Genomic DNA, 26,699 nt, shown 5'->3' with positions numbered 1-26,699 from the left:
CACCGCACCCGCTCCAAGAAAAGGTAAGTTGTAAAGAAAGCCGATGATTCGGGAATCATCAGCTTGCTTTACAACTTACCTTTTTGTAGAGCAGGTCCAGTGTCACCCCATGCGGTCAGTGTCACCCAGTGCAGACCGCACCCCCCGCACTTGCCTTGGAACGCCACTGGGTCATGCATGTTTTTCTAGCTTCTTTTTTGCTGGTTTAACTTGGATGGGGTGAAAATGGGCCTTTGGGATACTTCAGAACTAGCAAGAATACAGAGGACACTAGTAACTTATCTGCTTTTGCAGGGTGTAACCACATTCTAAATGTGGAGTTTAAATGAACCAACAATGTAGGAAACCCCTCAATCGGGGTATAGCCCTGAGTCAAGACCACTGTAGTGAGCTCTCCCAAAGATCCAAAGATAGCAAGGATAGTCTCTACCAGGGCCAGGATGGGGGTTGAAGGGCCCTGGGCGCAACAATTTATAGGGGGGGGGGCGCGGCAGACAGTGTGCATACAAACAGTAGATAGCCGCCACTGCTGTTTATTAAGCGAGTAGAGCCAGACCACATTGTGCACACAGTATTGACAGCTGTAGCGGTGTGCCAAGTGCGCTCCTACACTGAGAAACTGCCCCGCCGATGATCCAAGTCCTGGTCTCTCAGACCGGGAGAGGAGGAGAGAATGGTACCGGCGCCATGAAGAAGCTTGTATACAAGCAAGAACAACAGAATTAGGCAATGGGTGACAGATCCTCCTAAACATTACTTGTTGACACACTGACAGTGTGTCAGAGAGGAGGGAGGTGGTAGCACTTGGAGATAGGCAGGAGGATAATGGAGACAATTAAGACATCTAATAAATTGTGAATAGAAAATGTCAATGCTTTCCTCGTGAACAGTGATGAGTAACACTCTTGGGGGGGGGGGGCAGCTTGGTGGTTAACAGGTTAATGGATTTACAATGCCATTAGTAATTTGGAGCATGAAGGGGTTGATTAATTGCTACTGCCATTGGTCACTGATGTATTAGTGATTAGTGGCATTTAATTAACCCCTTTTTGCTGCATTAGTGGCACCAGTGTCAGTGTTAATTAACCTCTTGAAGGGGTTAATAATTACTGCCAGTGACTACTATTGTAGCACAATAGGGATGATTAACACCACCCCTGCCCACCAATGGGGAGGGATGTTTGAAATGCAATACCACTGACTATCAGTACAGAAAGATTAAAGTAGAGTTTCAGCTTAAATTTAACAAGCCTTAAAAATACAACCTCCCACCTCCTAACACCTATGCTGACTAACCTATGTTTAGGTCACTCCAGCGACTGAGACATGGGAACCTATGGGTGATGTCACGGCTCCAGACTTTACGAGCCATAGTCGGCGATCTCTCTTCTTCGCTGTAGCTGCTGCCGACTGATACAGGGGATCATATGACTGGACCTGAGCGGGCTTGTGACATAAATGTAAGATTTGAGTAGCTGAGATGTGATCTGTAGAAATAGGACATTGTAGATTTAGCTTCATTCCATGTTAATAATAAGATGGGTTCAGGATTCAGTCAGAGACACATGGTCACCAATTAGCATCTGAAAAGGACAGAGCATCCTCTAGGCTGGAGGTGACACCTAGATGCCAATAAGACTTGTCACCTACCTAATCAGACTGTCGCCTTCTAGAAATCTAAGAAGAGGAACTCTAGACATTTCGGCTTCAGAGGCAGTGGGAGACCAAGAGAGGGCTCCGATGTGTCTAGGAGTTTTGACGTATATCAGCAGATCAAAGGAATATATTTCATCTCTCATAAAAGCTAAAATATTAGTTGCAGAGAGATGAAAATACTTCCTCCTGATTGGACACACTGTAGACTACATCTGCAGGTAAAACTGTATTTGTAGTATATGTAGAATCCCAGAGAAACGCAGAAAATGGTTATATGGCGCCTGATTGCGACAGCTGAACAGTGATTGGTACTGCTGCAATCGGACTGATGCGCTGGTGTCAGAAATTTAATCCCTGACTTGGTGATTCAAACCTTTCCTGGTCCAATCGACTTTGGGCATTTCAGTACACAGAATGTCCTGTGGGCTGGTACAGGAACACCCCCCAGAGTTGATTGGCCAAGGGCTAATGTCCAGCCTACTTCCATATTTCAATAAATTGTGAACCCTGAGATATGGACGGTGTGATTCAAACGGAGCTGGTTCTATTGACTGGCGGATCGCGGCTCCAGTCGGAGGATAACTCTTGGTAAAAGTTTTATTTCTGTTTTGTATTCCCTTTTTATTTTATAGTCAATAGCCAATTGTGTGTCTTTTTGTATCTTTTGTATTATTTGTAACTCTTTATACTTTGTACATATTTTATGCACTGCCCACTTTCTGGATATTAAATCATAAAATTAATAACTTCTGGGTACTTAAGATTGGGCTCATATCTCCAGAGAGATTGTATTGCGGTGTCTTTATATGCTCGGTCCAGCTCATTGCCTATCTGTATGCAATTGCCCTGCGTGTTGGCAGATTGCAAAGTGGGATATCTGTGTGTGTGTGGTGGCCCAGCAGACCAGTCTGCGGATAAACTGTTGGGTGGTGGCAAGCTACCGTTTGTTGTGTGTCTGGTGTGGGGGGGTGTGGACAGTGGAAGTGTGATTAACCCCGGGGTTCTAGCTTGTAGGATAGCTGGAGGAATCCTAGAAGGGTCTGCCAATTGCTAGGCTGCTCCTCAACCCTTAGTGTGCACCAGATTGTATATAAGATTCGTATCTGCCTGTGTGTGGTCAGCCAGCTGGATTGGAGTGGAGTCTCCCTCTAGTGGTGGCCAGAGGTAGTGCAGGCTGTGAAAGTATATCACGGCTGGTCTTATATATACAGTATATTCAAAGTAAATACCCCTCATTCCCTCTTACCCCAAGTCACGGCCTGATGTGCACGCCTCGGTTAGCTAGTCACTGTGGGCTTGTGTGGGTGTGGATCCGTGACAGGGCTGAAAAGAGGTAATCATATATACCTTTCTTACACAGGTTAACCAGCATAGGTGTTACAAAGAGGGAGGGGACATTTTTAAGGCTAGTTAGGTTTCAGCTGAAATTCTACTTTAAGAGGGGTTTACTGTAAATAGCATAACAGCACTGGCAACCTATGCTGAGGGTTAATATTGCTGCTATTGACTCCAATGCTGGGGGTTCATGCTAAGGAGTATTATTGCAAAACTGGCACCAATGCTTGGGGTTATTATTACTGATACCAATACTGGGGGTTATTATTGCCTAAACTGGCACTGATGTTGGGGGTTATTACAGAAACTGCCATCTATGCAGAGGGTTATTAGTGTGTATGCTTGGGGTTAGTATTGTTCTTTTACTGACACTAATGCTTGGGGTTATTGCATAAACTGGCACTAATGATACCACTGACAGACAATTTTTCCATGTAGTGACACCACCAACACAGGAACATTTATTTTTCACCACTGTTAGCCCCTTCCATTTGCTGCAGTGTACCAAAACCGTGGGTACCATTTCTTGCATGGTACAAACATTACAGTGAGGAACAGAAGTATTTGAACACCCTGCGATTTTGCAAGTTCTCCAACTTAGAAATCATGGAGGGGTCTGAAATTCACATTGTAGGTGCATTCCCACTCTAAGACAGAATTAAAAAAAAAATTTCAGGAAATCACATTGTATGATTTTTAAAGAATTTATTTGTCTTGCACTGCTGAACATAAGTATTTGAACACCTAAGAAAATCAGTGTTAATATTTGGTACAGAAGCCTTTGTTTGCAATTACAGAGGTCAAAGGTTTCCTGTAGTTCTTGACCAGGTTTGCACACACTGCAACAGGGATTGTGGCCCACTCCTCCACACAGATCTCCTCTAGATCTGTCAGGTTTCGGGGCTGTCGCTGAGCAACACGGAGTTTCAGCTCCCTCCAAAGATGTTCTTTTGGATTTAGGTCTGGAGACTGGCTAGGCCACTCCAGAACTCTCTCCAGCCCCACCTCCACCCAGCACCTCACTCACCGCCCTTGAGATTCCCAATCACTTTAAAAACAAAATTGACACAATTCGCAAGGACATCACAACTCCCTCCAAACCCGTCCCCTCTCACAGAGTTACCCCTCATCTCCCTTGACCTCACCACTGCTCCGATCTCCACCCCACCCCACCTAACTTTTTTCACACTGCAGCCCCTTCAACACTCCACACCTTCGACCTTACTACCATCGAGGAGGTCACCAAGATCTTCTCTAATGCCACCTGCCCCCTCGACCCTATCCCCTCACAACTCCTACGACCTCCCTCCCCTCCATCCTAGGTTCCCTCACCCACATCTTTAATCTCTCCCTCTCTTCCGGCACATTCCCCTCCACTCTGAAGCACGCGCACATCACTCCCATACTCAAAAAGCCCTCCCTGGACCCCAATGACCCGAACAATCTCAGAGCCATCACCCTGCTCCCATTCACATCCAAACTCCTCGAGCGCTTAGTCTACCATCGCCTAAGCTCTCACCTCAACGACTACAACCTCCTCGATCCCCTCCAGTCCGACTTCCGTCCCCTACACTCCACCGAAACTGCCTTACTCAAACTCTCCAACGACCTCCTAACCGCCAAAGCTAATGGCCACTACTCAGTGCTCCTACTCCTTGACCTCTCCGCGGCCTTCGACACAGTCGACCACCCCCTCCTCCTCCTCAAAAAACTACACTCTCTCGGCCTCAGAGATTCCGCTCTCTCCTGGCTCTCATCCTACCTATCACAACGATCCTTCAGCGTTATCTATAATGCTACCAACTCCCCCTCACTCCCCCTCTCTGTTGGGGTCCCTCAGGGCTCCTTCTATTCTCCATCTACTCCTCCTCCCTTGGCCAACTCATACACTCTCACGGCTTCAACTACCACCTCTATGCCGACGACACACAAATCACTAACTAACTCATGCAGACTCCACCTCCGCAACATTGCCAAAATCCACACTTTCCTAACCCCAGAAACCACTAAACAGCTCATCCACTCCCTCATCATATCACGACTAGACTACTGCAAATCCCTCCTCACTGGCCTGCCTCGCCACAGGTTATCCCCACTTCAGTCAATCCTGAACATGGCAGCCAGACTCATCCACCTTACAAACCGCTCCGTTTCCGCCACCCCCCTCTGCCAATCCCTCCACTGGCTTCCGATTGCCCAACAGATCAAATTCAAAATCCTAACACTGACGTACAAAGCTGTCCATCATACTGCCCCAAAACTACAACACCGACCTAATAGCCAAGTACCACCCATCACGCACACTCCGCTCCTCTCAAGACCTCCTTCTCTCTAGTTTCCTAGTCTCCTCCTCCCATGTCCGCCTCCAGGATTTCTCCAGGCGTCACCCATACTCTGGAACTCTACACCCAAATCCATCAGACTATCACCTACTCTCCTCTCATTTAGGCGCACCCTGAAAACTCACCTCTTCAGGGAAGCCTACCCCACCCCCTGCTAATTGCTGATCTCCTCCACTCTTCCAACCACTCCATCCCCCACAGCTATCTCCTCCTGTACCACTATCCCCTCCCTCCTCGATTGTAAGCTCGAAAGAGTAGGGCCTCGAACCCCTCGTGTATCACATTGTATTGTTATTGTACTGTCACATGTTCTGTCTCTCTTTGTAATGTACAGCGCTGAGCGAACTATTGGCGCTTTATAAATACTGAATAATAATAATAATAATGCTTCTTACGGAGCCACTCCTAGGTTATCCTGGCTGTGTGCTTTGGGTTGTTGTCATGTTGGAAGACCCAGCCACGACCCATCTTCAATGCTCTGACTGAGGGAAGGAGGTTGTTGCTCAAAATCTCACAATGGCCCCATTCATCCTCTCCTTAATACAGTGCAGTCGTCCTGTCCCCTTTGCAGAAAAGCACCCCCATAGCATGATGTTACCACCCCAATGCTTCATAGTAGGGATGGTGTTCTTGGGATGCAACTCATCCTTTTTTCTCCAAACACAAAGAGTGAAGTTTAGCCCAAAAAGTTCTACTTTGGTCTCATCTGACCACATGACTTTCTCCCATGCCTCCTCTGGATCATCCAGATGGTCATTGGCATACATCAGACGGGCCTGGACATGTGATGACTTGAGCAGGGGAACCTTCCGTGCAATGCATGATTTGAAACCATGACGGCGTAGTGTTCTACCGACAGTGACCTTTAAAACTGTGGTCCCAGCTCTCTTCATGTCATTGACCAGCTCCTCCCTTGTAGTTCTGGGCTGATTCCTCATCTTTCTTATCAGTGATAACCCACGAGGTGAGATCTTGCATGGAGCCCCATTCCAAGGGAGACTGACAGTTGTCTTTAGCCTCTTCCATTTTCTAACAATTGCTCCAACAGTTGATCTATTTTCACCAAGCTGCTTGGCAATTGCCCCGTAGCCCTTTCCAGCCTTATGGAGGTCCACCATTTTGTCTCTGGTGTCTTTTAACAGCTCTTTGGTCTTGCCCATGGTATTAGTTCGCATCTGACTGACTGTGGGGTGGACAGGTATCTTTAAAGACCTCAGACAGGTGCTACTAAGTTAGATTAATGAGTGGAGTAGAGGTGGACTTTTAAAAGGCACAGTAACAGGTCTTTGAGAGCCAGAATTCTTGCTGTTTCTTAGGTGTTCAAATACTTATGTTCAGCAGTGCAAGACAAATAAATTCTTTAAAAATCATACAATGTGATTTCCTGAATTTTTTTAAAAATTCTGTCTCTCAGAGTGGGAATGCACCTACAATGTGAATTTCAGACCCCTACATGATTTCTAAGTGGGAGAACGTGCAAAATCGCAGGGTGTTCAAATACTTCTGTTCCTCACTGTACATACATTATACGCCACTATTAGCCCCGCCGCCTCCATGGGGGGTGCAGTTTGCCATCTTTGCCCTGGGTGCTAGATGACCTTGTCCCAGCACTGGTCTCCAGAATCCTTGTGGCTAGTACTCATTGTGCTCTGGGTACTGTAATGTATCCTGTAGTACCAGACACTCTCTGTACTTGATGCCTCCAGCCTGGATCTTCTGAAAAGCTTCCTGCACTGCTTCAGGGTACTCCAGACAGAGGTCCCAAGCTCTAACTCAGCCATTTTCAACCAGGGTGCCCAGGCACCCTGGGGAGCCTTCAGATTTTTCAGGAGTGCCTTAGCAAAATACATAGAAATTGCCAAAAAATTGTACACAAGCAAAATTTCTAGCCACCGACGACATAAAAAAAACAGTGATGTCATCAGTTGATAAGAAGGATATCGGGCACCTGCATAGCACCCTTGCTTGCCCCTACCCTGCTCCTGTCCATCAGCACTGGGATCATATTAGCTGATTCAGAGAGAGAGAAACTGAAGGAGAAGAGAGACAATGGAATATTAGTCAGTACCAGTGTGCAAAGGTGTATTTGCTTTTGAAGAATAAAGCACTTCTGCTGTCCCACATGTGCAGATGTTGCTGCTTTCTGTAAAACTATTAGTTTAGTTTTTTACATTTTGTAATGGGTGCCTCAAGATTGTGCAGAATTTTAAAGGGTGCTTTGACAGAAAAAAAGTTTGAGAAACACTGCTCTAATTGGAGGCTGCTGTTTAAGGCCCAGCCTATTTATACCCCTCACAGCCCCCTCCTGATCACTCTCCCGACTAGGGATTGGCTGAGGCTGGAAAAATATTCAAGCTAATGTCTCACTCTCCCACCCCCTATATCCCAGAACACAATGGGATGCAGGGGAAAGTAGTTGAGCCTGCACCAGCAGAACCCAGAGCAGCTAAAAGCAAAGTGAACACTGCGCCCCTGCTACAGGGAAGCCAAAAACAAAATTTACGGGGGTCCTAGCAGCCTGACTAGGAGGGTGCTACATACACACACATACACATACTGCACATATATTTAAAAAAGTCCTTGACCCTTTCCAAAAAAACACACCTGGTGAAAACACGGAGATGTGAACATGTCCCATAGGAAATCATGTTAAATGGACTGTAGTGTGTTTCTGCAAAACGCTGCGGAACACGCTTAGGTGTGAACCTAGGCTTAATGCAGGTTAAACCTGGATGGGGTGTAGGGTGAGCATTGAGATACTCCATATTTAGTGCTACTGTAATAGAGGACACTCTGATAGTAGTTAAAAATTCTTCAAGATGGACCTCTTGTTGTAAGAGACAGTGGACATACAGCTTTGGGTATTCCCACTATAGAAGCAGCCTCAAGCCAGCAACTCTGGAACAGTGTCTCCCAGGACCAAGCAAAAACAGTCTCTAGGATCTCTCACTCTCTCAGGCCTCTGCTCACTATGTTCCTGTGTACATGGATGCCTCCTACTATCAACCATACCCTGTATAATGAGCCTCCAGGCCAGATTCTCTGCAGACTTTCTCCAAACTGCTCTCAGCCACTTAGAGACAGGCCCCCCAGCTCTCCCTGAGCTGAGACCTCATTGAAACTCTTGCAGTCTTCAGCTAATCTGCCCAGAAGGCCAGAAGCCCTTCAGGCTGGGTCATCTCCTCCAGGACAAGACCTCTGCTGGCCCAGGCCCCAGACTATTTATACACACCCCAGCCCCCTGCTGGTAATCCCCTGGACCAGGAATTATCTGGGGCCATATGAATAGACAGCCCAGTGTCTGCCTCTTCCAACCCACTATATTCAGAACATACTAGAAACAAGGGGGAGGTAGTTGATTCTGCAACCAGCAAGACCCAGAACAGCTAAAAGCAATACAAATATGCTTCACTGGCTACAGAGGAGCTAAAAACTAAATTTACCTCATTCCTATTAGCAACCTAACTAGGAGGGTGCTTCACCAACTATCAAATACTAAGTTTTATAATGATAAGTACCTCAGCATGAATGGAATCTATTACAAAAATAAGCCAAAGTAAAAATTAAATTCTACTACTTTTACTGTAATATAGAATTGTTTATCCTTTGCTTATTTAGACAATGTTATATTTCTCAAATGACTCCCTAAAGGCTGAATTATGATTTTTCACTTCGTATAATCCAGAAGCCTTCATAGCCAAGGGCCCATGAAGACAGAATTTTTACAGTAGCGCAATGACTCATCAACTGGATTTGTTTATATCTGAAAATTCTTTATTTTGTCTAAACATTTTTTAGCTATATGCTCCCCTGTTGGCATTATAGAACATATTTTTTCACAGTTATTTTTTGTCATTACACAATGAAAGAGGTATCATTGAATGTATTTCATAAAATATGTAATACAGCAGGTTAAGCCTATTTTTCAAATCTCTCCCTCTTTAGAGTATCCTCAGAAATCATAGAGTAGAGGGTTCTTGGTATGGTTCTGGGGCATGGCACACTATTCAAAATGCATTCACCAATACATTCAGTATACTTTGTAGCATGAAAGTGAACCTGTTATTTCCAGCAAAGTACATGAACTAACATAAAGTGCATGCTCAGTACCTGTCCTTGTGTTCACATAAATTGCTTTCCGCCTGGGGAGGACCCAGGATACTAAGCCTAGGCTGTATACCAAAATGTCTCTCCCACGTCATCATGCTGACGCCGTCGTTGCGCTCCAAGGTGCACTCCAGACGCCATCTTCAGAGACTTCACAGGCCGGCCGGCCGGCTTCTTGTGACATCTGCAATCTCCCTTAGCGTGGACATGGCTATTGCAGCGAGGACTCGGCCATTACCTTACCTGAGCTTTCTTACCTTTTTCACCATGTGAGTGCTTTTACATTGCTCCTTAATAAATGTTGACATACTGCACTTAGAGGAGCTTTTTTTCTTCCTTTATCTTCACACAGAGCCTGCTACAGCTATAAGAGCTTGCCCTAGTGCTATATGGACTTATTTTGCATTATATGACATTGGACTTTATGAACGTTTATTTTCTGTCCCTTGATATTGGGATTTGGGGAATCTGTATGTGCTGATTTTTTGTTTTTTGTTTCTAGGCTGTATGCCAGCCGTGACTCCCTCCAAGGCCCCTACAACCTCTTGTCCTTTGTACTCTGGCAGTCAACAACAATGCAGGGACCATAGCCCTGCACTGGAAACAAGGACGCCAAGGCACAGCCCACTGTTTGAAGGTAAGCTAATGCTGCTTTCCTGGGGAAGTGGAGGATCAAGTAAGTAAAAGTCCTTTTACCAACCCCTAGACAAAAACGAGCAGTTGACCCTTGCAGTGTGGGTGTAGCTCCACTGCAAGAGAAGACTTTTCCTAGAATTGGGTTGTAAGTTATCTTATTTTCTTGCTTTGGGTCTGTTAAACTTGCAATTGAAAATGTTTTATTATATCCGTTTGTGCAGAAAATACCTAATGACTCTGTCAGAAATCATACAGAAGACCTCACCCTTGTGTTATGGAGAAGAGGAGAGGGGTTTCTGTTGTCCTAATAAACTTCCTGTTCTAGGGTGACAACTCTGCTTCTCCATAGAGTACAGTGAAAGAGCGTTGCCACCACAGGACAGGAAGTGTGTTACTGGCAGAACAACCAGGTGAAAATAAAGGGCAAAAGGCCCATCAAATGAAAACTAATGCAGCCACAGGACCTGAGGACTAGAAAGCTGCAAAATATTTTATTTTTGTTCTTGGATTTTGATATGCCTTGACACCAGATGGAATGGCCCAAACGTAAGGCCCTGTATATAGCCTAAACTTAGGATTTAAGGTCCTTCTCAGGTTAAAAGCTAATTTGAAGACAGACAAGTACCTGTGAGACCTTTAATCTACACAGTGAAAAATGTGGTTAAACATGTTACTTTAGTTAGTGGATTAATACCATATTAGTGAGCTTCTTTCGTGTTAAAATATTCCAGAAAAGAAGATATGCAGGCTAACAACTGGATATAAACCTGATATTAGTGTCAGTATACTGGGAACACAAATAGTTTAACAAAAGTAAAGGAAGACAATACAACACTGATATGAAAGTAATTAGCAGCACCTGTTACACAGAGGCTTTTTGTAAAAGGTTCTGAATTATTCCTCCATCAACTGTTCTGGGAGTTGGGTTTAGTAAGAATGGCAGAGAATAATTATTTTATAGAGCAGTGACTCCTCTGGGGTTGGATCTAACACAGACAAGCACAAATATAAGAATTTCTCTGTGACCTAGTATAAACTTGGAAGCATACAATTCTCACTTCTCATGTCATCAAGGAACAATATCATGTAGGTGTGTGCAGTTAGTTGCGTCCATTGACTTTGGTGGCCTATAAAATTTCAAGAGGAGCTTTAATCACTTGTGCAAAAAATAAAGTCAGCAGCTACAAAAACTGTTGAATGACACTTTATTGTAGTGTAAAAGTAGGAACACTTACATTTACATGGTTTAACCACTTAAAATGTGAGTGTTCCTACTTTTACACTACAACAAAGTGTCATCTGCACTTAGAGGAGCTTCTTCTCTCATTAACACAGAGTCTGCTACAGTACTGTTTGGAGCTTGCCCTTAGTGCCATATGGAAACCCCTAATTAAAGTCACCCTAACCATCTTTACCCACTACCAGACTGTTCCGGACTTGGTGCCAGTATTTGCGCTGATTATCACTTCTACAAAAACTGTTGATGCTGACTTTTATTGACCAGTTCCTGCCCCGCCTATGGCCGAATGGCAGCCGTCAAAAACCCTTGTCCCTGTGGGTGGACGCCATATGGCATCCTTTCAGGCATGCGCAGTTTGCATGCCAGCAGAGCTGCGCGATCTCTCACCGGCCGTGTACCTCAGACATGGCTGATGACAGATCTGTGTACTGGCCCCATTGCCAGTACCGTGTGACCTGCTGTGACCAATCACAGTTGTGTTAGCTGTGGGCAGCTGGCTGCGACTTTATGGCTTCACAGCTGGCTTTCCACTGTGCATGCGTGAGCCGCACTGCACTTTGTGAAAGATCCCGCAGCCTTCCAGGATTTGTGATGTGTCTCAGAAGGTTGCGGGTGTGTGTGTGGGGGGGGGGGGTGTTAGAGAACTTCAGGTGGATCTGCTTCAGTAATCTGCCTGGAAATGGGAGTGGGTACCTGTTCAAACCAGGCACCCACTTCCCCTACAAAAAAAAAAAATTATTTAAAATGTGGCAGAGATGTGGAGGAAAAGCGGAGCTTCCCCTTTTTGGGTGCAGTTCTGCTTTAAGTTTTTCAGACAGCACAAGCACTAACTCATGCACTATTGTTCTTCTGTTTTATGGGCAGGAACTACAGTTCAGATACTCAGGGAAATTCATTAAAGTAAATAGCAGGGAAGGTGCCTCTAAGTGCAGTATGCAGCAGTTTGGTGAATAGTAAAGGTTAAAAGTACTTACAAGATAGCAATCAGATGAAAGCTCATCAGGTATAACGCCAGGGAGATGCATTGAACCGACCAGCGGTAGTGAGTGTGGTGGAATGCACGGGCAAGATGGCCTCCATACTTCCAGGAGAGGCGTGGAACACATGCGCCAGACGTGACATCAAGGGGGCAGTAACACATTTCAGAGCATGCACAGACACTCCTTCCTCAGACCGTCAATTCATTAAAGCACTAAGGACAGATTTCTGGTGCCATGGCCCTTTAAAATGCCCTGTGCCAGATTTAAAATCCCTACCACTCATTTTGGTAACTTTACCATCCAGTGCAGCAGATTCAAGTAGTTCTTAATATCTTCATAGTGACTTTTACAAAGTTGTGCTATTAAATGCACCAAATTCAAAAATAATTACTTCCAGTTCATAGATAACAAAGCTGGAGGTAATTAAGATCTGCTCTGACTTGGCGTACAGAAAAGGCAGAGTGGCTTATCCCTGTACACTGTTCTGAAGGGGAGACAGTGGGGGGGTCAGGACAATCCCAGAATTTTGGAAAATCCCTCCCCACAATGGCATCATGTGGTAAGTGAGGCACCAACCCTACTTGAGACGAGTTACCTTTGGGGGGGGGGGGATCTCAAAAGACACGGTTGCCACTGGATACTCTCTGGTGTCCCCATGCACACAAATAACAGCCACCTTTTTTAATGCCCAGAGACCCCTGTAGTGACGAATTTCTTTTATCAAGGTTACCAGGCTACCTGAATCCAGCAACACAACATTACATCCATTAATAGACATTTTACATAAATGTTTCTCGGTGCCCCGGCTGGCAGTGCATGCGACTGTCGCAAACAGCAACTGACACCTGTCCCTTAGAAAGTCAGATTGCATTGGCTCATCCACCACTGGGCAATTGGCTGCAATATATCCCTCTTGCCGGCAGCAAATAATCTTTTTGCCGCCTCCTGCCAGATATTGGGTAAAACTCCAACCCTCTCAGTCTCTCCACCCTCACCCCTTGGTATCATCTTACCCGCCACTAGGGATGGTCTGGTCTTAGGGTGGAAAGTCTGTGAGTCTCTGGAAGAGGAGGTCAGGTTCTCCGTAGCCAAGTACCTCTCAACTAGATCCACAAGCTTGTCTGCTGTCTCCGAGTCTCAATGGCTGACCCACCTTTGAATAGCATTACGAAGAGATCTCAGGAACCGATCCATAACGACACATTCCACAATTTTTGGGGCTGTCAAAGTCTCTGGCTGCAGCCATTTCCTGCTCAGGTGAATGAGATCATACATCTGTGACCTGGGAGTTTTCCCAAGCCAAAAAACCCAATTATGCACACATTGAGCACAGACAGCGAGGGTAACACTCAATCGTGCCAAAATTTCTGCTTTCAGCACATCATAGTCTTTGGCTTGGTCAGGATCCAGGTCATAATAAGTTTTCTGCGACTCGCCAGCTAATAATGGGGCCATCAGTCCAGCCCACTACTCCTTAGGCCACTTTTTCCTTTCAGCAGTCCATTCAAATGTGGTTAAAAACACATCATCTCCAGTCATTTTTGGCAATAAACAGCCCACACAAAATGATGGTGTATTACCAGAATCACTCCCAGCCTCAGTCTGCTGCCTCTGCTAGAGCTGCTTCACGATGGCCTCAATTTGTTGCTGGTGTCTCTGGTCCTGCTGCACCAGCAATTCCCTATGGTGGGCCTCCTCTTGTTCCAGGGCTTTCTGCTGGGCTGCAATGCTCTGCTGGACATTTGCATTAATCTGTTGTTGATTGGTATTTACCTGTTGTTGATTGGCATTCACCAGAGCCAACTGTCTTATCTCCTCCATGCTGGCCTTTATTTACCACGAACTGCCCACGGTCCTCCACCATATGTAACGAGGCTTGCTTAGCAGCGGGTGTGTGTGACCCCCTGGGTGAGTTCACAACACAAAAAACAGGCACAGCAAAACAGCAGTGTAGGTGAAAAACAAAAAAGGTGCAGTTTATTTACACTATTTACAAGAAAAACATCAAACCAAGAAGAAACATGAAATTAAATCCTTGCCAACTTGGCCACTTACTATACAATAGCTTCCCTAGCTATCCACTAGGTACAGCTTTATGCTACACCAAGCCCCTATCAGTTGGAGGCTAGCCACACAGGCCTTTGTCTCACGACACAGATCAGTATGGCGCTCACCAGCCTACTCAGACACAGATCTGATTTCAGGATGGAGCAACTCCCTAACCAGGCTGGAAAGTTTTATAGAGGCCCTAATGAGCCCACTACCTTCAGCTGGGCTTATTACCTCACTGCTGAAGGATCAGCAGTTCCCCCTAGTGGAACAAATCCACATAGAGCCTAAATCTAGAACAGATACAGTATATACCGTCCTGGGCGCAACCCAGTGATTTTACCTGCCTACTGTCACTATATATATATATATATATATATATATATATTGCCCTGTTATCTTTAGTAATGACAAAATTTCCAAATTAATAGGACCATAGTAGAAATGTAAACATTGATCTACAGGAGGTGCACCAGTATGCGAGCTGAAGTGGTAATTTTTTTTCATCTATTAGATATAACAAACAAATTAGGAACTTTTTTCTCATTAGTACAGAATGTTACAAGACACATTAAATATGGAATAAGATCTGTGTGTCCCCATGAAAATGAATCATGTCCTTCAAGACCCATGACTTGTGTTCCATAACCTATGACAACTAATAAATATAAAGTAACCTATTCTATTTCTACAGAAAAGCATAATTTCCACTCAGCTTTCAACTATCTATATCCGCATGCAATACAAAAATACAGTGCATAATATTAAGGTTATGTTTTTACTCAATATGACATTATGGACAGATAAAAAATACAGATCTGTATAAATCTCTTCTTGGCTCTTTTTAACGTACCATTGGACAAATTTAGCTGTATAGTATTAAAGCATATTTATAGCCAAAACTTTTTCCTTTAGTTTCTGATAGTGTGGGGAAGGATTAAATCCGTTGCCAAGATTTTATTGCAGGATCTTTTAGCTACTTATAAATTGAAGTGGCTACCATTTTTGTTTAGCTTGCTGGAATTGATGTGGGGGTCACACTGGACGCCTTCAGCTGCCACTGTGTTGTGCTCGACTTTCTGATGTGTCCCTGAGACTTTAAGAAGGAATGAGCTGCTTCCCAGCATACCTGCCCTTAATTTTAACAATGATATACTTGCTCCAGCATGGTGGATCCAGAGTTAGAACTGCATTATACAGAGGGGCTTTGATAAGGCAGTGTATCTTCCACATATTCAAAAATAATAAAATCTCTGTTTTTAATAAATTATTAGGCAATTAAATTTGTTTTGTTTTGGGGTTTTTTTTTTCGCTAACTGGTACATGCTGGAAAAAACATTTTGTTTGCTCTGTGCAAAGCTCTTTCATGTTCACCTTAGTCTAAAAGATAATTATGAATTAGAGCAGTTTCAAATGGGGCCCCCTGTTCTCCTCGTTTTGCAGAGATCACCTTCTTGTTGTATCTCCAGGACAGGAATAAAGGAGCTCTCCCCTCCAAAACACACAGCAAAAAAATAAACCAGTAGGGTTTTAACCCTTCCTCACGTCATACAAAACTAAAACAAAAGGTTTTGGTTATACATACACTTTAGTTATGGGAGGCACAGTGGCTTAGTGGTTAGCACTTCTGCCTTGCAGTAATTGGGTCATGGGCTCAATTCCCAACCATGGCACCTCCTGCATGGAGTTTGCATGTTCTCCCTGTGTTCACGTTGGTTTCCTCTGGGTACTCTGGTTTCCTCCCACACTCCAAAGACATGCTGGTAGGTTAATTGGCTCCTGTCTAAATTGTCCTGGTTTCATCCCTGGCCATGTGGGATTTCCTGCATGGTAGGGGTTGGGGAAAGACCTGCCAACCTACCCTGTAAAATAATTGCTAAGAGAATTCAAGGAAAAAGTTGCTTACAAGTGATGGTCCATGCAATTGCCAAGGGTTGGATGTGACTGAATAGATAGATAGACACCTTAGATGGGATGTATGATCTGTGCATGCACTTTATCAGATGTTGCTATCCTCAATAAAGTTTAGGTAAGGGGGAAAAAAATGACACACAATGTAATTTGTGGTAGGGAGCTCACACTTATCACAGCAACCAGTGGCTGCCAGTAATGAACTGTACAGAGGCACTGACATAAAGTATATTGAAAGATCTGACATTTTCATACATGGAGATGTTTCTCCATTAAGGTATTATGCACACTGAGCATTTATCCCCAATGCATGAGACTCTGGCATTTAGGTGTGAGTGGAAAGCACAGGCACACCCTCCAAGCCTTCTGCCAGCAGCCTGCAAAATTCTATGAGGGGCTGACAGCTGCTGCGGCTAGACGGTGTACCAAGTGGTATTAACATTTAGGGCAGCATGCACCCAGGGACAAAAGCCAGAAACGCTGTCTGTAAATGTATATATGAAATATGTCATAAAATAGTGCCTTCCTGAGGAAGTCACATGATGTGATGTAATGCGTAGAGTGGTCCAATGACGTCAAGCCGCTAAACTGGTATACTGGTGTCAGCAGCACTGGTATACACAGGAATTTGAGGAGTTATTTGCTGAAGTTTTATTTGTACATATACGGTATATGAAATATGCACATTGATTTGCTTATCACTATGTATTGTTTCAGGTTGAAAAAAAAAATAAAGATGCTTAGGTTGGAATTTAATTTAAAAAATTAAAAACACAATGCATTACCTTTAAAAAAAATGGAATTAACCTCTACCTCTCTGGATATATGCAATGATGCTGTTTTATGGGATTAAAAGTAAAGTTGCCCATAAAGACTAATCACAATCTATGGAAATCCCACATAAAATTAACTGGAACTGAATGCAACATTGTGTACACAATAATTAATTCATACTCTAAAAAATATAAATATAATAAATGTCCAACTCATAAATTCATATAACACACCAAAATAAAAATACTGCATACAAAAAAAATTATTTTGAGAAAGTCCCTCATTGGACGAAACGCATTGGAGCTTCCTTTTTTATGCGGAATTACACTGTTGTGGCTGCTAGTTTCTGTTTTTATACCCTGTGGATGAGAACTGGAGCAGCAATCCAAGGGGTCAGAGAGTGGGTTCTGGAGTAAAGCTGGCAGCTTGGAGGATCCTAATGTGTTTAATGCTGATCTTTAAATAGAGAGGCATAAAGATATGGTGAGTTGCAAGCTAAAGGGTGTGGATGACTGAGCACTGAGTAAACATTGGAATATCAAGATATCCCTGAGACTTTAAGAAGGAATGGGCTGCTTCCCAGCATTTCTGCCCTTAATTTTAACAATGCTATACTTGCTCCAACATGGAGGTTCTAGAGTTAGAACTGCATTATACAGAGCGGCTTTGATAAGGCGGTGTATCTTCCACATATTCACAAATGTTGCCCAACTAAAATCTCTGTTTTTAATAAATTATTAGGCAGTTAAATTTGTTTTGTTTTGTTTTTCGCTAAATAGTACATGCTGTGAAATACATTTTGTTTGCTCTGTGCAAATCCCTTTCATGTGCACCTTAGTCTAAAAGCGAACTATGAATTAGAGCAGTTTCAAATGGGGCCCCCTGTTCCCCTTGTTTTGTAGAGATTACCTCCTTGTTGTGTTTAATGCTGATCTTTAAATAGAGAGGCATAAAGATACGGTGAGTTGCAAGCTAAAGGGGGTGTGGATGACTGAGCACTGGGTGAACATTGGAATATCAAGATTGAACTTTTGAAGATGTAAGTGAATTTAATGGACTTTTATGGATTTCATTTCATTTAAATTATTGAACAAATAGATTGTAACAAGAACATGTGGGGGATTTGGAGTTTACTTAAACATATTTTTTGTATGCAGCATTTTTATTTACTCAGTAGGCGTGTTATATTAATTTTTGAGTTGGACCGTTATTATATTTATATTTTTCTAGAGTATGAATTAATTATTGTGTGCACGGCACTGCAATCAATTCCAATTATTTTATGTGGAATTGCTATAGATTGGTGTGGGTTTCTTAATTGCAGCCGCAGTGGTGTTGGTTTCAAAAAGCATTTTTTGTGTATATGACACATTAATTTCTTTAAACTATTAATTAATGTTTACACTATTTATTTCATGAATTGCGTTGTCTCTTCAGGTGGAGTGTGGAGTAAGGGAGATAGATAGATAGATAGATAGATAGATAGATAGATAGATATCAGGGCTCAACAAATCCCAGGTGCCAGGTCACCATGGCTACTACAAATTGCATCCTGGCACCTAGAATTTTGTCAGCCATCTGCTGTCAGCCACCAGGACGCCACTTCACTGATCCGGGGATTTGAAATCCCCGTGGCTTAATCTCCTATCCAAACTTCTCAGCATGTATGGACAAAAGGCATTCTAATTGGTCAGCACCATCACATGGATGAAGCTGACCAATCAGAATCCATCTAGCCCATCCTGTCAGTGTTGGGAGGATAGAAATCCATGGGGACTTCAAATCCCCAGACAGGTGAAGTGGCATCCCAGTGCCTGACAGCAGGGGATCATGGGACACTAGTACAGCTGGACAGGTGGGGATGGAGAGGTAGTCCAGTGTAAGCTCGCCTTACAGATTTTCAGTAAATGTGAACTTACAATTTCAATGTGCCCTCCAGGCCTGCCTTTCTTTCCTTCTTTCTGTCTTGCTTTCTTTCTTATCTGTCAACCCCTGATATATATATATTTATATTACTAATCACAATCTGTCTACCATTTTTCTAGTGCAGAAATAAAACCTACCAACTGCTAAACACTAAACTCCCAAAATTCTGCCATCTGTATATAGAACATGTAGTCCTCAGTTTCTCAAGCTCTGGTAGGTATACCCCCAGATGGAACATCTGACATCTGGTTTTGAAGCTAGTGTGTATAAAAATATAGATTTTTTTTGTACCTTGATATAGCAGAAAAAATGCTGGAACTTAGAGTGTCACAGCATGGTCATGCCAATCCCGCTATCCAGATTGACCTAAATCTTCAAATCACGCATCGCAGGTAAGCATGCTTTAGTAAGCTAGTTTCCTCAGTGCTGCATTGTTTCTCAATAATTGATAATCTTTCTGACCACACAGCTAAATATGAAATCTATGCAGGTTCTCAAAAGGTCCGGTTCTTCACTGTTCATTGTCTCTCACAAGGAAGGAAAAGGCTGCCAGGATTTTGCAGCACTATAAAGATCTACCTTTCCACCTTATTGTACAATAATGATCTGCTGGAACATTTGCAGAACAAGCTAAAACAACACTGCATGCTTCAGTAAATGGCTTGCAGATGGTGTGAGCAGTTTCTGGCCATGCAGCAAGTCACAAAGTGCGTGACGCTTCTTGTTCACAAAGTGGCTATATAATAGAGAGCAGGAGGACAAGGAGAAAATCATGAATTACACAAAGCAGTGTCCCTTTTTCATGTTACAATTTAATAACGTAGATTCACTCTGCAAGCAATTCTTTGCAGTACTCATAGTTACTGCAATGCATGTTACAGGTACCAATCATTCTGAATAGCAGCCCAACACATCTTGACGATGGACTTCCAGAAGTGGCAGATGATGTACTGCCAGAATTGCTGCACGCACCATTTTTATGCGCCGTGTATAGGCAGCCTATACATTTTGAATGGGCTACCTTAATGCAATGCACATTGACGCATGGAATAATGCCCATCAATGTGGATGCATTAATGCACTGCAATGGTTACATTAGTACTGCTCTGTTTTCATTAAAAGATTCCCTTCAAAGTAAGACCTTTTGCACACTGCTGCCTAAGCCCCGATTCACACTAGAATGCGATGTGAGAAACTCACGATCTGTGTGCGTTTCTTGCACCGCATTCAATTCAGCGGGTGTTAGTGCAAATTAACAACACCCCAAATGCAGGTCGCAAACACAGTACATTTGCCTGCACTGAATTGCATGGTACAAAACAACCATGCTTTCCGGTTGCAGTGTGTTTCCAAATTTGGTGCAATGTGGTACAATTTGAGCTTATTAAAAATGAATGGGCCCAAGTCACTCCTCACTGAATCGCATGTGAATTGCACAGTAATGTGGTGTGCCTTCTGTTCGACTCATAGTGTGAACCGAAGCTAAAACTCTTTTTAGGCATGCATACATTTTTTTTTTACTGATCTAAATGCAGCCCATTGATTTCAATGTGCCTGTACATACAGGTGCGTAGACATGCACTGCATATAGAGGAATAATTTTTTTTTACAGAAATCAGAGTTGCCAGTCTGAAGTTTTACGTGCATATGCACACAAATATGCACATATACGTGCAAATATATACGTACAATTTTACTTGAAGAGGTTGCTTGAGGTGATTTTTTTTTTTCTTCCCATCCCCTACATCTCTTCTAACATTCTGCTAAATCTTTGTTTCAGTACTGCTTAGACCTGAAGAAGGGGACATTCTCCGAAGGCTTGTCCTCAAAATTGTATGTTAGTGCAAATAATAAAAGTATCATGGACAATACTCAATTGTACTTGAAGAGGTTAAAATTCTATTCTGAGAGCTAGAATATATTTTACTTATATATGTGCAAAAATGTACACAAATATGCACAAATATGTGCAATATAAACAGAAAGAAATTTTGGCCAGGAATATTGATGTTTAAATATCAGTGCCTTGTGCAAGGACCATATTATGCATTTGTGACGCGTTCTCTTTAAATACTAAAGCAACATTAAAGAGGAAATGTCAGAATCAATGATGAGCTCCCTTATTACATGAGCATCCTAGATAGAACTTCATCCATTGATAAAGAACACAGAACATAAATCAAATGATAAAAAGGGTCAGTCCACCCAAATATTTTAGCTTTTTTACGTCATGGAGACCAGACTCTGTCTAAAACCTAAGGCTGGAGTAGTGTCAATGGAGTAGTGTAAACTACAGTTCAGAGGCTGCATTTGACTGGCTTCATTTTGCATTGTGTTCCTTCGGAAGCAGCATGCCCATGTGCACATGTGGAAGGAAAGAAAAACTGCATAATCTATGGGCTGCTTTATGGTATGTATAGACTTAAAGCAGAACTAAAGGGAGCTATACACACCTTTGCTCTAATGGTCCCTGTCCCTTACTTTTACATGCTGGTTTTTGGCCATCTTCATTGGCTGGGGCAGGAGCTAGTCATGCTGGCACATAGGGAGGTGTATTTTATTGCAGATGAGAAATTGCCTGTCTCTTCTGCCAACCCATCTCGGTAGCGAGCCCGTACGTCTGCCCCGATAGTAAGTGGCTTGCTATGGTGGCAAACACTGAAGAAGAGGAGCCAAGAGTGGCAGCAGGGGAACCCAGAGGAAAAAGTTCGGGGTCGCTATGTGCAATTTCATTGCACAGAGCAGATAAGTAAGACATGCTTGTTATTTTAAGAAAAAAAAAGCCTTTTATGAGCTTTAATTTGGTGGTAGTCTTTTAAACAGAAGATACTTATAATTGGCACAGCCATCTACAGTGTGCAATGAACCTAATCTCTCAGCACTATCATCACAAATGTTGCATGATTTCTGCTAGGAACAATATTTTATTCTAATAAATGTGTAAAATATATTGTTACTACATGTAATGATAGTGTTCAGTATAAAAACTTTTTTATTTCACATACCTTTTATTTTTTTTCTCAGTATTTACATTCCTGATGGACCAACCAAAGAACTAATGACAGGAGTTGGGACAAACTGTAATAATACCAGAATTCTTGAGAAATTACAGAAAAGGATTAAATCAACCAAAAATTATTTGAACCACATAAATAAAAAGCAACTGTTGTAAGCACATTTAATGGTGTTATAGTTTTCCCCAACCCCTCACTCATTTTTGCTGGACAGATTAAAGCCGAACTACAATGCATCTGAGCACCTCAAAACAAAAATGCTATTTAATTCATATTGAATATTCAAAACAAACTTGCCCATCCATCTATGTCTCCATGCTTTATTTTGCTGAGAAATTAGATTTAAAAATGACCCCTAGCATTTATGGCTGTAGCCATCTTGAGTAAGGGCAGATGATTCATGTATTTACCTCCTGGAATACATCTGCCCTTAGCTCAGGTATGCAGGCAGGAGGGTGTGCTCAGCTAAAAACAACCCCTCCTCCCCTTGTGAAGACTCCTGGGATGTATGACAACATTTCTCTAGGCCTGGAAACCAAGAAGTAACTGAAGACATGTAAAAAAATGTTTAAAACAATAAAATATGATATTCTTTCCTATATACTCACTAATATTAGCAGCAAAGGGATTCAAAATAGTCAACGTTGATTGAGAAAGTTTGACTTTAAAGCTAAAGTTTAGGTATGGACATTTTTACATAGCTACATTGGTGCAGCTTGTAAGCATGCATGTGCCATACCTGGCCGATCCCTGCTGCAGCTAGAAATCACTGTGGTAGGCACTGTCCTCCAGGTTCCATGCCAATTGGCTGCCCTGCTACTTACTGAACACAGGTGGGTGCCCACTCAGCAGGAGCATCATATGGAGAGCACTTTGCATTTCCTCAATGCATGCAAACCTTCTCTATAACTGGACAAGGGGATGATTGTGACACCAACATTCCCATCTCATCCATTGAGAAAATGCAAAGCGTTTTCTGAAGAACACTATTACCGAGTGAGCAATCTCTTGTATCCACTAAGTAGTATAGACACTCAGCAGAGGACCTATAAGACAGTGGCGAACAGTGTTATATCGGTGCTTACCACAGTAATTTCCAGCTACCATGGGGTATTGCACATGCATACTTTGGTCCAAGCTGAACCAATGTAACTATGCAAAAATGTTCAAGTCCTACTTCAGCCATACACGGCTCAGATTATGGCCGATTCACCTGTCGGTGCCACCCAGCTTGACAAAGATTTTGTCAAAGATAACTGGGTGGAAAATTGTTGGCCGAATAGCACTTGTATCCAATGAGAAGCAGGCAGTGGTCAGATGCTACGACAGCCACTGTAGCTGGCAGTCAGTATACAAAAGCCAGCAGGAGAGATTCATCCTTCCACCCTGTTTAGCGTGAATAGAGGAATCTGTCAGATTTCTTTCGTTCAGTATGACTCTACAAAGGCATGGCCAGCTTTAACGTGGAGAAAAAGTGAAATAAAGGCATGTGAAAAATAAAATCATGTTCAAGTGTTACCACACATAGCTATAAGAATACAAAAGTTTTTTTTTCTATAATGGTCCATCACTACTGAAAACTACAACAGATCATAGCCGTGGTCAGTGTTGTTATGGCAATATGTCCTTTAAAAAGTTTGAATTGACATTTTTTTGGACAGCTGTTCATAAAAAAAAGAATCAATTTGGGGATGGTAATCCTGCAATGTAATATTTCAAATGTAAACTGCATAAAATAGATTTCCTGCAGAGATAAAGAAGTACAGAGATTATCATGTGCCCTACTTGAAAAAAGCCACCTAAAACCAGGCCAGTTAAATAAGCAGTCGGTGTGTAGTTTGCCACTCAGTTACATGGTAATGTTATATATTCATGATGAGATCATGTTATATACAATATATCCTATAGTGAATTTCTAAAGCACATTAACAATGGCTATACATAGCTCAATGTTATAATGTGCCAGTGAATATTTACCTAGTGATGTTCACTCTTTGTGACCATGATAAACATATACCATCCACACATATACCTATAAGTACATATTAAATGTAGGCAATGGTTACAAAAGTGAAGTCAGAAAATAAAGGAATTCATTAGCCACAGTATGACCTAGCAGAATACCATTAACAGCAAATGCACAGTAAGTACAGCCATGCTCATTCCTTGTTAATATTGCCTTGCAATGCTGATTGCTGATGGACAGCTGTAATTCCCCAAGGCTTGCAGATGAGTGGAAGTCATTAGGTGTCAAAGAGTCATTGACCATCATGGAGTTGGATCACCTGCGAATCAATGCAACTGGGGACCCAACGCCTTGTTTAGCAAGATTACTGTAATCTGCCTGGGCAATCACTCCAGCAAATGATGTCCCCCACTCCTAGTCATTACCTGAATACTTATACTGAGGTATCAGGAAAGGAACATTGACAAGGTAAGCATAATGACCCTCTTCTCTTTAATTGTATTGTCTCCTTTTATTTTGTAAAGCGATGCACAAAATATTGGCGCTATATAAATCCTGAATTATAATAATAATATTGACTGTTCCTTCATGCTCAGCAACACCAATGATGCCCTTTCTCTTATACTGAGGCACCAGGTGAGCAACATTGACCTACCTGGTAAGCATCAGGGATATTGACGGTCTCTCCATGCTCAGCAACATAACCGATGATGCCCTTTCCCCAGGGCACCTGGACTTCATTGGAGTTCTCCCTGCTGCAGGAAGGTAGAAGGGTGATCCCTGCATGAACATCAAAGAACTTTGAGACCAAACTCTTCTTGTTGGCTGTGCCTTCCACCAAGAACAAAGAGCATCGGTCAGCGTCCACCATGATGCACACAAAGATCAAGATCTTATAGCAAAGGCTGGTGAGGTTGAGTTCATTGGAGATGTCCTTCACTAACTCCAGGAAGAACTCCCTCTCATTGTTTTCCTTCAGGTAGTACTTGTAGTCAATGGCAGTGGATGGGTACTGGGGTATGTTGACCCTGGATTCCAACAGTGCACTGAGGATATGAGCAGTAGTGGGTGGAAGGGAACTGGCCTTTCTGAGCAATGCTCTTCTCCTCATGCTAGTCAGAGGCTCCTGGGCTCTAGAGTTGACATGCTCATCATAGGTCCTGTTGACATTGATGGCCTTGGACCTGGCAAAACTTTTCCTCAGCTCCTTTTGGGATGCTCTCCTTTGCAATCCTTCCCCTCTACTCCCCCAAGAGTCCTTGTTCTTCTCATCAGTGCTGGAGTTAAGTGGTATCTTGGGTAGCTGGTTCCTCTTCAACCACTTCTCCACCATGTAATGCTTGCCTTTTCTGATCAGGTAATCCTCAAAGAGATCTGGGTGACTGTCCAAAAAACTTTCCACTTTGGAGAAGTCCAGCGCAGGTTCTGACATCTCTGCAGGATCAGCTCCTCTCCTCTGTGATGATGGTTGAGTGGACAGTCCCAGCGCTAAGCTCTAGTCCTCAAGTTTGTAGAAGCATGGTGTGTGGAATGCCAGTCCCTCTGCACCTGCTTACTTCCCAGTCACTGCCCTCCGCTGGGGATTCCCTCACTCTTCTAGTTCTGCAGTAAGCCTGACAATGAATGGGAAGAGCAATGCTGGCATGAAGACTTCTTCACTGCTTTGCTCTGCACCTTGCTGAATCCATAGATGGGAGCCCTGTGCGGATTCACTGATGAGGATGAGGATGATGAAGATCCTGGGAAGCCCAGCCGGTGTTCTCTCTGCGTTTGCAAAGATAGACTGAAACAGCACAGCGCTGCTCTAGGTGTCACCCAGCAGCCACAGGAACCTCCCAGTGACGCAAATACCTCGGGGTGGAGCGTGTGCACTAAAGGGTTAACGTTAACCCCTGCACTGCACCCTGCACCGCTGACAGCCCGTGCCGCGTCCGCCGGCGCTGCTCCGATCTCTCCGGTGGAGTCACCTTTGCGCACCGATAGTGGAGGGGATCATTCACAGCACTGAGCATCCTGACACAGCTACTGTCATCCTCGGTGGTACTGATCACCCATAGAGAAGTGTGGGGCTGTCCCTGATCTGGGGCACAGTCCTACATTGACCTTGCACGTTTCCACATGTTTATAGACTTCATCTTAACATCAATGTATGGTCCCGATCATATTTTTTCTGTGCTGCACTGCCTGTAAATACATTGATTTTTTTTTTACAATGGTAGGAATAATCGATCAATAGTCGACAACCCCTTTGATCATGGGGAAATGGATTTCAACTGATAGTTAAAGTGGTATTAAACCCAAACCCCAAAATGTAATATATTGCAGCTTACCAATCATTAGATGTGCTCACTAGTCATTCCATGTGAGATTCGATCAAAATGATCAAAACAAAAAATCAAATAATCCAATAGACATAACCTCCCTTTCAAACAAGTTGTGGTGACCATGTATGCTTCAATTTTATTCTTTGATCAATGTGAGGTTTTATCTATTGAACTTAGATCAGAATATAAGAAATTCGATCAAAATGATCAAAACAGCAAATAATTGAATAGACATAACTTCACTTCCAAACAAGTTAGGTCCCTTTCACACGGGTGTTCGGATTTTTTTATCAGTTCAGTCACATTTTTTCCAAGAAAAAATTAATCAGTTTTTACATCATTTTTTATCCGTTTTTCATCCGTTCACATCCGTTTTTGTCCGTTTACATCAGTTTTATTATTATTATTATACAGGATTTATATAGCTCCAAAAGTTTGC

General features: G+C 43.0%; 1 protein-coding gene across 1 annotated transcript in view; it reads right to left on the bottom strand.

Moving 5' to 3' along the window:
• The window catches only part of PDE11A (phosphodiesterase 11A), a 717,642-nt gene extending 691,897 nt beyond the window's left edge, over positions 1-25,745 (bottom strand). The window contains exon 1 of the mRNA XM_089690441.1: positions 24,592-25,745. Coding sequence (XP_089546567.1) covers positions 24,592-25,368 — 777 coding nt within the window. The 5' untranslated portion in view covers positions 25,369-25,745. The remainder of the gene's footprint in view (positions 1-24,591) is intronic.
• Positions 25,746-26,699: the final 954 nt, after the last annotated feature.

Source organism: Staurois parvus, unplaced genomic scaffold, assembly GCF_062004578.1.
Source record: "Staurois parvus isolate SC_StPar_1 unplaced genomic scaffold, SC_StPar_1.0 ptg000530l, whole genome shotgun sequence".
Lineage (NCBI taxonomy): Eukaryota > Metazoa > Chordata > Amphibia > Anura > Ranidae > Staurois > Staurois parvus.
The sequence above is the reverse complement of the archived record's forward strand: the minus strand, read 5'-3'. Positions and strand labels throughout refer to the sequence as shown.